At 41.5% G+C, this 11,085-nt stretch overlaps 1 protein-coding gene across 1 annotated transcript; it reads left to right on the top strand.

Annotated features, from left to right (window-relative positions):
- The first annotated feature begins 5,741 nt into the window (after nt 1-5,741).
- Nucleotides 5,742-9,506, top strand: GHSR (growth hormone secretagogue receptor). The gene is made up of 2 exons (XM_019463185.2): nt 5,742-6,665; nt 8,812-9,506. The coding sequence occupies exons 1-2, from the start codon at nt 5,870-5,872 to the stop codon at nt 9,114-9,116; spliced, it is 1,101 nt and encodes a 366-aa protein (XP_019318730.1). The 5' UTR covers nt 5,742-5,869; the 3' UTR covers nt 9,117-9,506.
- The last annotated feature ends 1,579 nt before the right edge of the window (nt 9,507-11,085 follow it).

Here is an 11,085-nt window from a genome sequence, read left to right on the forward strand (position 1 = left end):
TTTTTTATTAAACTGTAATTTTGTTTTATATTTTTCTGTAATACATTCTGTAATATACCTGACATATGTGACAGCATTATTTATAACAGTAAAAAATTATTAAAGCATACAAACAAATAAAAACAGTAAAACATTGAGAGAATGAAAATAAAGTACATCTCCATAATGGAAACTATGTACCTTTCTCAAGATGGAGTACTATAAAACCATTTAAAAAGTATTGATATGAGGGGCGCCTGGGTGGCTCAGTCAGTTAAGCGTCCGACTTCAGCTCAGGTCATGATCTCACGGTCCGTGGGTTCGAGCCCCGCGTCGGGCTCTGTGCTGACAGCTCAGAGCCTGGAGCCTGTTTCGGATTCTGTGTCTCCTTCTCTCTGTGACCCTCCCCCATTCATGCTCTGTCTCTCTCTGTCTCAAAAATAAATAAATGTTAAAAAAAATTTAAAAAGTATTGATATGAGAGAACTCTAGAATGTAATGTTATAAAAAATCAAGATTGTAAACAATGTATATAGTGTAATAACTTTTATGCAAGCTACAGAAACACACACACACACACGTTTATAGAAACACAAACAAGACAGGCAAACCAGAAGCTAAATTTTTTAAATGTCTATTGGGGAGTATGAAAAAGAAGTAAACTTTTCCTGAATATTGTTCAGTTTAAAGTTTTGAATTTAGGACCATGGTTTGTTTTAAAGTTTTGTCAAATCATATAAATGTTTTACATATTAAGAAATAAAATTCAGGGCACCTAGCTGGCTCAATCAGTAAAGCATGTGACTCTTGAACTCACGGTGGTAAGTTCAAGTCCCACGTTGGGCAAAGAGTTTACTTTAAAAAAATAAAATTTAGGGGCACCTGGGTAGCTCAGTCGGTTAAAGCGTACAACTTTGGCTCAGGTCATAATCTCACGGTCTGTGGGTTCGAGCCCCGCATCGGGCTCTGTGCTGACAGCTCAGAGCCTGGAGCCTGCTTTGGATTCTGTGTCTCCTTCTCTCTCTGACCCTCCCCAGTTCATGCTCTGATTCTCTCCGTCTCAAAAATAAATAAACATTAAAAAAATTTAAAATAAATAAAATAAAATTTAAATTTTGAAATAATACTAAAATTGAGATGAACTGAAACAAATAAATCTAATTATTTGTCAAATTGGTAACATAACCACACATAGAAAAGCATTATTTCAAGTAATTTTAGAACATAGTAGCTATATACACTTAGTGGGATATATTCTGAGGACAAAAGAGATCTGCAAAAAAATCTCTAACTTTATTTGTTAAGTTTACTATTAGTGGTAATGCTGATGTTATCAGCTTGAAATCATTTAGTGAATATTGTAACAAATAATATATGTTTATGTTGTTAGAAACCAGGGTGTTAGGTGTAAGTATAAAATCAAATAAGTTGAGGAAATAATTGGAAATGGAAGTACCTATGTAAACTATGACTTCTTAATTTTTTATATGGAATAATTCCAAATTAAAGAAACGTTACAAGAAAAGTACAAAGAAATCTTTTAACCCTTTTCCTCAATTCATTTATTATTAATATTTTACTCCATTTGCTTTATCATTTGTTCAATTTATCGACACACAGATAATTATTTTTCAGAAACAGGTGCATAAATCATGATGGGTGTATATTTTTAAGAATAAGGATATTTTCTCTTATACAATCACCAACTTCAGCAAACTTAACACTGATTCAATATTTCTATTTAATCTATGTGCCATATTCTAAGTTTGCCAAGGATCCAATATTGTCCTGCATTGCAGTTTTTTTCCCCTCCAGTTTAGGATCCAGTCTAGAATTAGGAATTATAGTTGGAGGTTACACCTCTTTGGTCTCCTTTAGTCTGGAACATTCTCTCAGTCTTTCTTTGTTTTATAAAACAGAGAATTTTTAGAATAGAATATTCCTCATTTTGAATTTGTCTGATGTTCTTGTGATTAGATTGAGGTTGTACATTCCACTGTGTAAGTGACATTATGTCCTTCCCAGAGTATCACATGGGTGATACTAATTTTGATCACTTGATAAGGGTACTTCTGATTTATCTACTGTATCATCATCATTATCATCCCATGATTTCTTTAAAAACATATATTCTAGCTCTGTCCACAGACAGGGTCTAGTCCACAATGCTCCAGGGGCAATAACCAGCCCTATTGCCCAAATTTAGGTCTCTAAATGCCATTCTCAGTACAAGATACCAGGAATTCTTGGAGAAATGGCTACCCTAGGTCTAGAGTAGGGAATTTACAAGGTGAGTTAGGGGTATCTTATTGTACCACAAAGCAAGGAAGTTCTCAAAATCTAAGTGAGTCATGTCAAAAGACTCTGAAGCTGGCTTGAAAAGGATCTCATAGGCCAAAGACAGGAAAACCAGAGAATCAGAAAGAAAAAAAGAAGTAACCATAATTGATTGGTGTGCATTGGCTATATAAAAATCCACAAATCCATGATAATACTCCCGACACCATTCAAAGGACAAGACATGCTGGGCTCATTTGCTCTAATGGGCCTTTGTGCCCCTGTCTGAACAGTTGAGCATGCTTTGCTTAATCTGATAAAACTCAACTTTCAAGATCCAGCTCAGATACCACTTCCTCTGAGAAGCCATCCCTAAAACTCTATGTAATTCATCGTTTCTCCATATTTCAACAGAGCTCATTGTATCTGCTTTTTCAAAGACATGTATCATACTGTACTGGAATTGATTGTTTAACTGTATTTTCTCTCTAGACTGTAAGTTTATAAATATAAGGCCTGTCTGAGTTTTATTTATTTTGTTATTCCCAGTGCCTAACACATACTTATAGACAATTTTATATATTATATAACATTATTTGTTGTAGGTGAATGGATCAATCTCAATATTATCTCTTGTTTCTTCTTCATCACACAATACAAATTTGTCTATATTTTAGAAAATGCTCGAATGCAGTTAAATACCTGGCTATTTTAGCCAACATGCCCAATGTTTATCACCATGGATTTTTTTAAAGTTTTTTTTCCTATCATCTATTGCTTTAGCACTAAGTAGACTAGAAATATGCCCCACAATCTTTTTCTGATTTTTATTCTTAGACAGTAATTTCCTACAGTATTTTTATTTATCCCACTCTGTTTTCTGCACTAAAGACCTGTCTGCACACATAGATCTACTGATATGTAGGGTGGGAAGTATTAAAAGTCAACTGTAACTGGTGGCCTGACCTGGTTGTAATCTTTTTTTAAAATAGTAGTTAGTAGTTTGAAATAAAAAAAATTTTAAGTCAATTTGGTGGGCGCCTGGGTGACGCAGTCGTTAAGCATCTGACTTTGGTTCAGGTCATGATCTCACTGTTCATGAGTTCAAGCCCCGCCTCAAGCTCTGTGCTGACAGCGTGGAACCCAGGAGCCGGCTTCCAGTTCTGTGTCTCACTCTTTCTGCCCTCCCCCTGCTCACGCTCTGTCTCTCTGTCTCTGTCTCTCTCAAAAATAAATAAACATTTAAAAATAATAATAAAAGTCAATTTGGTACAACATCTGTAACACACCACTGATAACTTATGTAGTGTGTTCTCTAGCAGGCTGTATCAAACCTCCTTCATCCAGTCTCTCACTATGTGTGGAATCTTTCATGCAAGTGTGGATTCATTCAGCCATAGGTCTTTGCGGACTTCTAAGCATTAACAATTTAGACGGCAGATGTGATGCAAAACACCTGTCAAAGTCATATGCAAACACACTAAAATTCTTTGGGAAAGCCTTCTCATACACAGTGAAAGGATTCTCATCTAGGCCAGGGGCAGGTGAGCACTAATAGGTGTGTACAGTGCAGCGGCTTAACCCCTTTTGTGCTTGGGAGGAACCTCTCCGGCTTCCGCGTGCCGCGTGGAGGAGGACTGAGGTGCTGAGGCGCAAGTGGAAAGAGGGGAGGGCGGTGTGGCAGCGGCTACTGAAAGCTGTGGAGAGCTGTAAGCGGGGACCAGTCGCTGGCCGCGGTGCTGAACACGCCCTCAATTGGCCCCAAGATGCCTGGCAGGAAGAGGCCCAGCTGGTTGGTGAGATCGCTGGCAGTCGCCAGTCTCACGTCTTAGGTTGTAGATTCCGGGCTCCGGACAGAGGGACATAACAGGTCGCGTCCAAGGGCGTCACCTTGCAAGTGGCCTCCGACGCATTTCCATGGGACACAGCTCCTGCTCCTGGAACAGCTATCACGTTACAGTAATACTGCCCGTGGATGTATGCGTGTGTGTGTGTGTGTGTGTATTTATATGTATACATACATATATACATATTTTACATATATGTATATGTATATACACATACATATACATACGTATATGTATATACGTATATATACATACGTATATGTATATACGTATATGTATATATATACACATATATATAATGTGTGTGTGTGTATATATATATATATATATATATATATATATATGTATTTTTTGTGATCCAACTCTGCCCCCGACCTTTGACACCCAGTCCCAGTGGTCCTCAAAGCATCCTTGCAGTTTAAAATAAAAAGTTAATGACCTTGACCATGTGAACACAGCTACACAAAGCTGATCTCTCTCAATCATTCCTCAAAAAATTGTTTACTGCGCACCTTCCACGTGCCAGCCTCACAGCCCGTGCTCCTCCTTTGCCCGCCCCACCCTCCCTCCATGTCCCTTTCCTTTTGCCCCTCCTTCCCCGCTCCCACCTCCACCCTGAGATTTGCATAAGGCAAGTAATCTCTTACACAACAAATCGCTTACCACAGCTAGCCGCTGAAGGGAAGGACCTACAAAGGGCTAGGATTCAGAAGAAAGTTTATTCAGCACATCCTGTCCTTCGTGCTCAGAAGTCAAAATCCGAAGAGAGCTCCAAGTCTAGTCTCTGGGTCCCCCAACTCTGTGTGACCTCGGACAAGTGGCTACACGACTCTGAGCCAGTTTGTCTTGGTTAACACGATGATAGGTTCTAGAACTGCGTGAGGTTCTTCCCAGGTGCGCACTGGTCTCCTCTCTGGTCGGAACACAAATACTAGGTCTTTCTTTCTTTCTTTCTTTCTTTCTTTCTTTCTTTCTTTCTTTCTTTCTTTCTCCTTCCTTCCTCTCCTTCCTTCCTTCCTTCCTTCCTTCCTTCCTTCCTTCCTTCCTTCCTTCCTTCCCTATCTCTCTTTTGGAGATCTCTCTTTTGGAGTGTGCCGGTGGGGCACACTCGCTTCTTCTTCCCACAAGGTCCATAACCAACTCTTTACCCCTTTTTGAGGAAAAACTCAGGTCCCGGCCACTGAAGGCATTCTCCGCGCCACTCCCACCGTCCCCGCCCCCGCCCCGGGTGTGACCTGTCCTTCTGGACCACTCTAAGCTGACAGCGCCCAAGGCTGGAAAGAGAGCGCCTTTCGCTCCCATTTCGCAGTGCCGGGTCTCCGAGGCCGCCACCAGCCGGGACGCTTTGGGGAAGTGCGAGATGCAGAAGGGGCGAGAAGACGCAGGAGAGGCGGGACTGGCGGGGCTTCCCCTGAGAAGGTGAAGGTACGCGAGTGGGGGCCAGCCAGAGGCTAGGTTTGGGGGAGATAATGGGGAAAAATAGAGGTGCCAGAAAGAGCGGTGGGTCACTCGTCCTCACCACCAGTGCGTGCGTGCGTGCGCGTGTGTCTCCCTCCCTCCCCTTTTTCGCCCCACGCTATCAATCTCACCTCCCTGCGCTTCTGCCTCTCACTTCCCTCTCTTTTCCTCTCCAAGCATCCTCCCCGCCAGCCCGCGCCGCCTCCTCCTTCGCACTCTCTCGCGACCAAAGGGACCCTCTGGGGCCAGCCGGATCCAGCCTCTCAGGGCAGTCGCATCCCAGAGGCTGTTAAGTGGGAGCCCGCAGCATGTGGAACGCGACGCCGAGCGAGGAGCCGGGGTACAACCTCACGCTGCCGGACCTGGGCTGGGACGCTCCCCCCGACAACGACTCGTTTGCCGACGAGCTCCTGCCGCTCTTCCCCGCGCCGCTGCTGGCCGGCGTCACCGCCACCTGCGTGGCACTCTTTGTGGTGGGCATCGCGGGCAACCTGCTCACCATGCTGGTGGTGTCGCGCTTCCGCGAGCTGCGCACCACCACCAACCTCTACCTGTCCAGTATGGCCTTCTCCGACCTACTCATCTTCCTCTGCATGCCCCTCGACCTCGTCCGCCTGTGGCAGTACCGGCCCTGGAACTTCGGCGACCTGCTCTGCAAACTCTTCCAGTTCGTCAGCGAGAGCTGCACCTATGCCACAGTGCTCACCATCACCGCGCTGAGCGTCGAGCGCTACTTCGCCATCTGCTTCCCGCTGCGGGCCAAGGTGGTAGTCACCAAGGGCCGGGTGAAGCTGGTCATCCTGGTCATCTGGGCCGTGGCCTTCTGCAGCGCCGGGCCCATCTTCGTGCTGGTCGGGGTGGAGCACGAGAACGGCACCGACCCTCGGGACACCAACGAGTGTCGCGCCACCGAGTTCGCGGTGCGCTCCGGACTGCTCACGGTCATGGTATGGGTTTCCAGCGTCTTCTTCTTTCTGCCCGTCTTCTGCCTGACTGTGCTTTACAGCCTCATCGGCAGAAAGCTGTGGCGGAGAAAGCGCGGCGAGGCGGCGGTGGGCGCCTCGCTAAGGGACCAGAACCACAAGCAAACCGTGAAAATGCTGGGTGGGTCTCAGCGCGCCCTCGAGCTCGCGCTCCCGCGTCCTCTCCTCTCCCCTTGCCTTTCCCCCTTTCCCCTTCTCCCGGAGCCTCTACATCTTTCCCCTGTTTTTCTCAGTCTCAATCTGTAGGTCTGTCAGTTACTCTTTCCTGTTTCTGTCTTGAACTCTCTCTGGTTTCTTAGTTTCTCTGTGGTGTGTGCGTCTCCCTCTTTCTCTCTGTGTTCTGTTTTTTGTTCTGTTTTTCTGTGTCCCCTGCTCCTGCCCCCACAGCCCCAGTACGTCAGGGTCTCCATTCTTTCTTTTGTTCTCTATCTCTTCGTGTCTTTCTTTTGGTCTCCCTTTTTTTTTTCAGGAAAAGATGCCCCAACTTTATATTTCCCTTAAATGAATGTTATCAGCCCAGAAACACTGCCTTAAAAATGAGATATTTTATAAAAGTCTATTGTGGTCTTTAAGTGTTAAAGGTGAGGTTAAGCTTCCTGCCTCAATTTGTGGATATCAAGTTGCATTTAAAAAGTAGGGTGGGGTGGGGGGAGGAGTAGGCATTGGATCTAGAAAGCATTTAGTGGTAAATTTAACCAAAGACATGATCAATGTGGGTAGTTCTGTCGGAAATGATTCATTTTTCTTTCAATGTTGCGGTAGGCTTTCTGACCTGCATTTTTTTTAGATAATTGCATCAGTTCTGTTTACCCTGCTGCTGTTTATTTTAGCTTTGAAAAGAAGTCAATGACAAATCAGTGCTGGAGTCTCCATTTGTTTTTGTGACCACCTGTTTCTTCTGGTAGGATAGTCCAGGATAAAGCAGGATAAGTTAAGACATGCAGGCTTCCCACATGAGAAAAGATGACTTTGCGTGAGCTGACAGGACTTACTATCCCTCCCCAAACGGTCCTTCCAAGAGCATCGAGGTGCAGTATCAGGCCTCGAGTGCACTGCCTATTTACTACATAAATTTAAGTATGTGTGTTCAGTACAAGTGAAGTGATACAAAAATGCATTCACATACAAGCAAAATACTGATTTTACTTGCTCTGTCAAAACCAGGATCTGTATGTTTTATTATTCCTCGTTATAGTCTAACGTTTTGTATTTGTTTACCTATTTAGTGCTTCTTAGAAGTTCCAGGTTGATTTTGTATTTGTATTTTTATAGTTCCTGGAATCCTGTATATTAAAGGGACACAGTTTTTTCAAAGAATGTGAAATTTTTTCATTTTCTAGACCAGTGATTCTCACAATATGACTAACACATTGCACACCTGCTAGTGACCTCCAGGGGATTCTAATATTCACGTTGCTACTGTGGCAGTCAGTTTTGAGGAGAAGTTTAGTAATTTCCTCCAGTTTTCTTTTTAAGCTGTTGACTATCCTCACTGTGTCTCAACAGCAACACTAATTTTCTTTTGCCTTGACATTATAAAGGGAATCACTAAAGTGGTAGAAAGACTAAAGTCTTATTTTCTGTTATTTTTCCTTTGACTTCTGAATTTTAAAAACCTAATCTAGAAATTCAGAGGTCCTGGGAAAAATCATCTGGCCTGGGCAAAATGAAGACTTGGATGGAGGATAATCAGCGTTAGTTGCTTTCACGGTCACTTATGCCTATTGTACGTGGCAGAGCATCGTCCATCTGAGAGGTTCTCAATCCTGACTGCATGCATATTCAGTCTTCTGTGAAACTTTAAAAAAGAAAAAAGAACAGAAAAGAAAAAGGCAGGTGTCCTGGTCTCCTTCCTAGGGTTATTAATTTTGTGAGTCTATAGTACATACAAGGAATCTGTGCCCCAGGAACTCTGATACCCACCAGCCGTTGAGTGTAACCACTGTACTTCATGTGTGTCTGGTTGTATCTAACACATGTGAAATGGTGGACTCTCGTGAACAAACTGTTGTGTCAATATGCCAGTCTAGTCACAAAACCATTCAAACAGTTGTTAAGTAGAAATGATCGGGAAGCTCGATAAAAATGGTTGAACTGTTAGTCCAATCTTGGTTAAAAAGTAGCAATAGGGAAAAGCAGAACGTAATGTTTCTCTGAAATCAATGGTCATACTATACATAATCAAAACAAAACTGTGTCTTCAAAATAGAATGTGGCTTGCTATGACATGTCTTGAACTCACACTCTCTCTCCCGTTGTCCTTTTAGCTGTAGTGGTGTTTGCTTTCATCCTCTGCTGGCTGCCCTTCCACGTAGGGCGATATTTATTTTCCAAATCCTTCGAGCCTGGCTCCCTGGAGATCGCTCAGATCAGCCAGTACTGCAACCTGGTATCCTTTGTCCTCTTCTACCTCAGCGCTGCCATCAATCCCATCCTGTACAACATCATGTCCAAGAAGTACCGGGTAGCAGTGTTCAGACTTCTGGGATTTGAACCCTTCCCCCAGAGGAAGCTCTCCACTCTGAAGGATGAAAGTTCTCGGGCCTGGACAGAATCTAGCATTAATACATGACCTAGCACATTGCTAAGCAAAGTCATCGCTTATTCTAAACCGGAAGCCATAGCACAGCAGAACTTGGGAAGAAGTTGAAGGTTAACTTTGGAATTAGGAACACATAGAGCTGGAAACAATTGGGAGGAAAGAAAAGATAGAACTTGCAGCGTTCTATTCGACTGCACGCTCATCAGTGCTCTCATACACTATTTCTGCGTATTCACTGTCTATGATTTTGCATTCTGCTGTTGGTGCTAGCAAGGACTTGGCAATTTGGAGAAAGGAGGGTGTGCAGAGGGGCAATTAGGGTACTTTGTACTGTGTAAATACTAAATCTGATTTACTTGTTCATAATGATAAAAAAAATTTGATCAAGAGAATGACATTAAAGTGAAACATTTAAGACATATCTTTTAACTACTAGCAATTTTCATATAGCTCCAGATCAGTACTGTCCAAGATAAATATAATGCAAGGTACTTAAGTAATTCATATAAAACGTATAAATGAGAATTTGACATTCTTTTTTTTTTTGGACAGAGTCTCTCAAATGTTTACATTTACAATGCACCTTAATTTGGATGCTAAGTTTTCACCAGTAAGACTGGATGTATTTAGGGTTCATGAAATTCACAGATGAAAAAGTAGATTCCATAAATCTAAGTGGCCCAAACACACCTAAAGGTTTTCCAATAAATAAACTACTGGAATTTTTAAAATTTAAAGTGAATTAAAATTAAAAATTCAGTTTTTAAAGTTGCTCAAGCCACCTTTCAGATGTGGTTAGTGGTTACCATATTGGACAGTGCAGCTCAGGAGTATATGTGAAATTATTGTTAATCTTATAAAAAATGTTTACAAATAAAACTCATTCCCTGAAGTGTTTTTTAATAGTGAACTTAGCATAGCAGAATGTTAGAGTGGTAAACCTTCAAAATTACACCTAAATGCCCTAGTCTTCATGCTTGGAAGAAAATGGATATGAAATAGAAGAGGCCTTTTTAAATTAGGTTGAAGTACATGTGTATTTATATATTCAGGAAATGAGACTTTATAGAAATTATAGAAAATCACAAACCGCCTTATTTGGCTTAACAAAAATACTTAAGCCAATCATAAGGCTTTGCTTTGTGAATAAAGGAATAATTTATAACTTACTCTGGAAAGCTTACAGGAATTTAGTGAACATAGACATTTGTCAAGTGGTGAAAAATTTAGAATCTCTTAAATGCTACCGCTTATTGATATTCAAAACTTTAAAAAATCTTATAGCCATTTATTTCAAAATGCCTATGCCATGTCCTGTCTCCAAATTAGTTTTGCTATTTCCATCTCACTGCTTGCCTGATAGATATGTTTACTTGGATTCCCAGTCTCCCTCTGATTCATACTTATGAATGATTAAGCACCTTCAACTAAATATTGAGCATTTTGGTCATAAAACTAAACTTCTCATTTGTATTGACATTGCTCCCTGCATAGGCAACTCTTTGCATATTTATATTATTCTAAAAATTATTTTGTCATAATCCTGTATAATATTAAGCCATAGAAGCAATTCCTACATGAAGTTATTGGTTCAACTATGGAAGTGCATGAACCAGTTAGGGAAATTATTGCCATGATTGATTTTCTCCCCTACCAAAAGTAAAGATTATTATGCTGAAATAATTGACTATTCATCTTAAAAAAATGAAAAACATCATTACAATTAGAATGATTTCTGGGGAAAAATATTTTTGAAATCCTTCCTGACACTAAAATTGCACCAATTTAGTCTAAATTCAGAACTTTCACAAATTGATTAGTCAGCTACTTCTTGGGAGTACATCAATATTTTAAAAAATACTCTCATTCATTTAAGCCTATGAGATACTAATTAGGTCATTCAGCATTATTGTCCTAAATAGGGTCCAGCAAATCCCAAAGATGTAATTCACTTTCCCAAAACCTTAGAGTTTTTGTCTACAAGTATATCCTATTTGAG

This window comes from Panthera pardus, unplaced genomic scaffold (genome assembly GCF_024362965.1).
Source record: "Panthera pardus isolate Hobbes unplaced genomic scaffold, ASM2436296v1 HiC_scaffold_16, whole genome shotgun sequence".
Taxonomy (NCBI): Eukaryota; Metazoa; Chordata; class Mammalia; order Carnivora; family Felidae; genus Panthera; species Panthera pardus.

Bases quoted from the DNA above. Each gene is read 5' to 3' on its own strand.
- GHSR (XM_019463185.2), top strand. From the start codon at position 5,870: ATGTGGAACGCGACGCCGAGCGAGGAGCCGGGGTACAACCTCACGCTG. The intron at 6,666-8,811 runs GTGGGTCTCAGC...TTGTCCTTTTAG, and splicing joins GCAAACCGTGAAAATGCTGG to CTGTAGTGGTGTTTGCTTTC.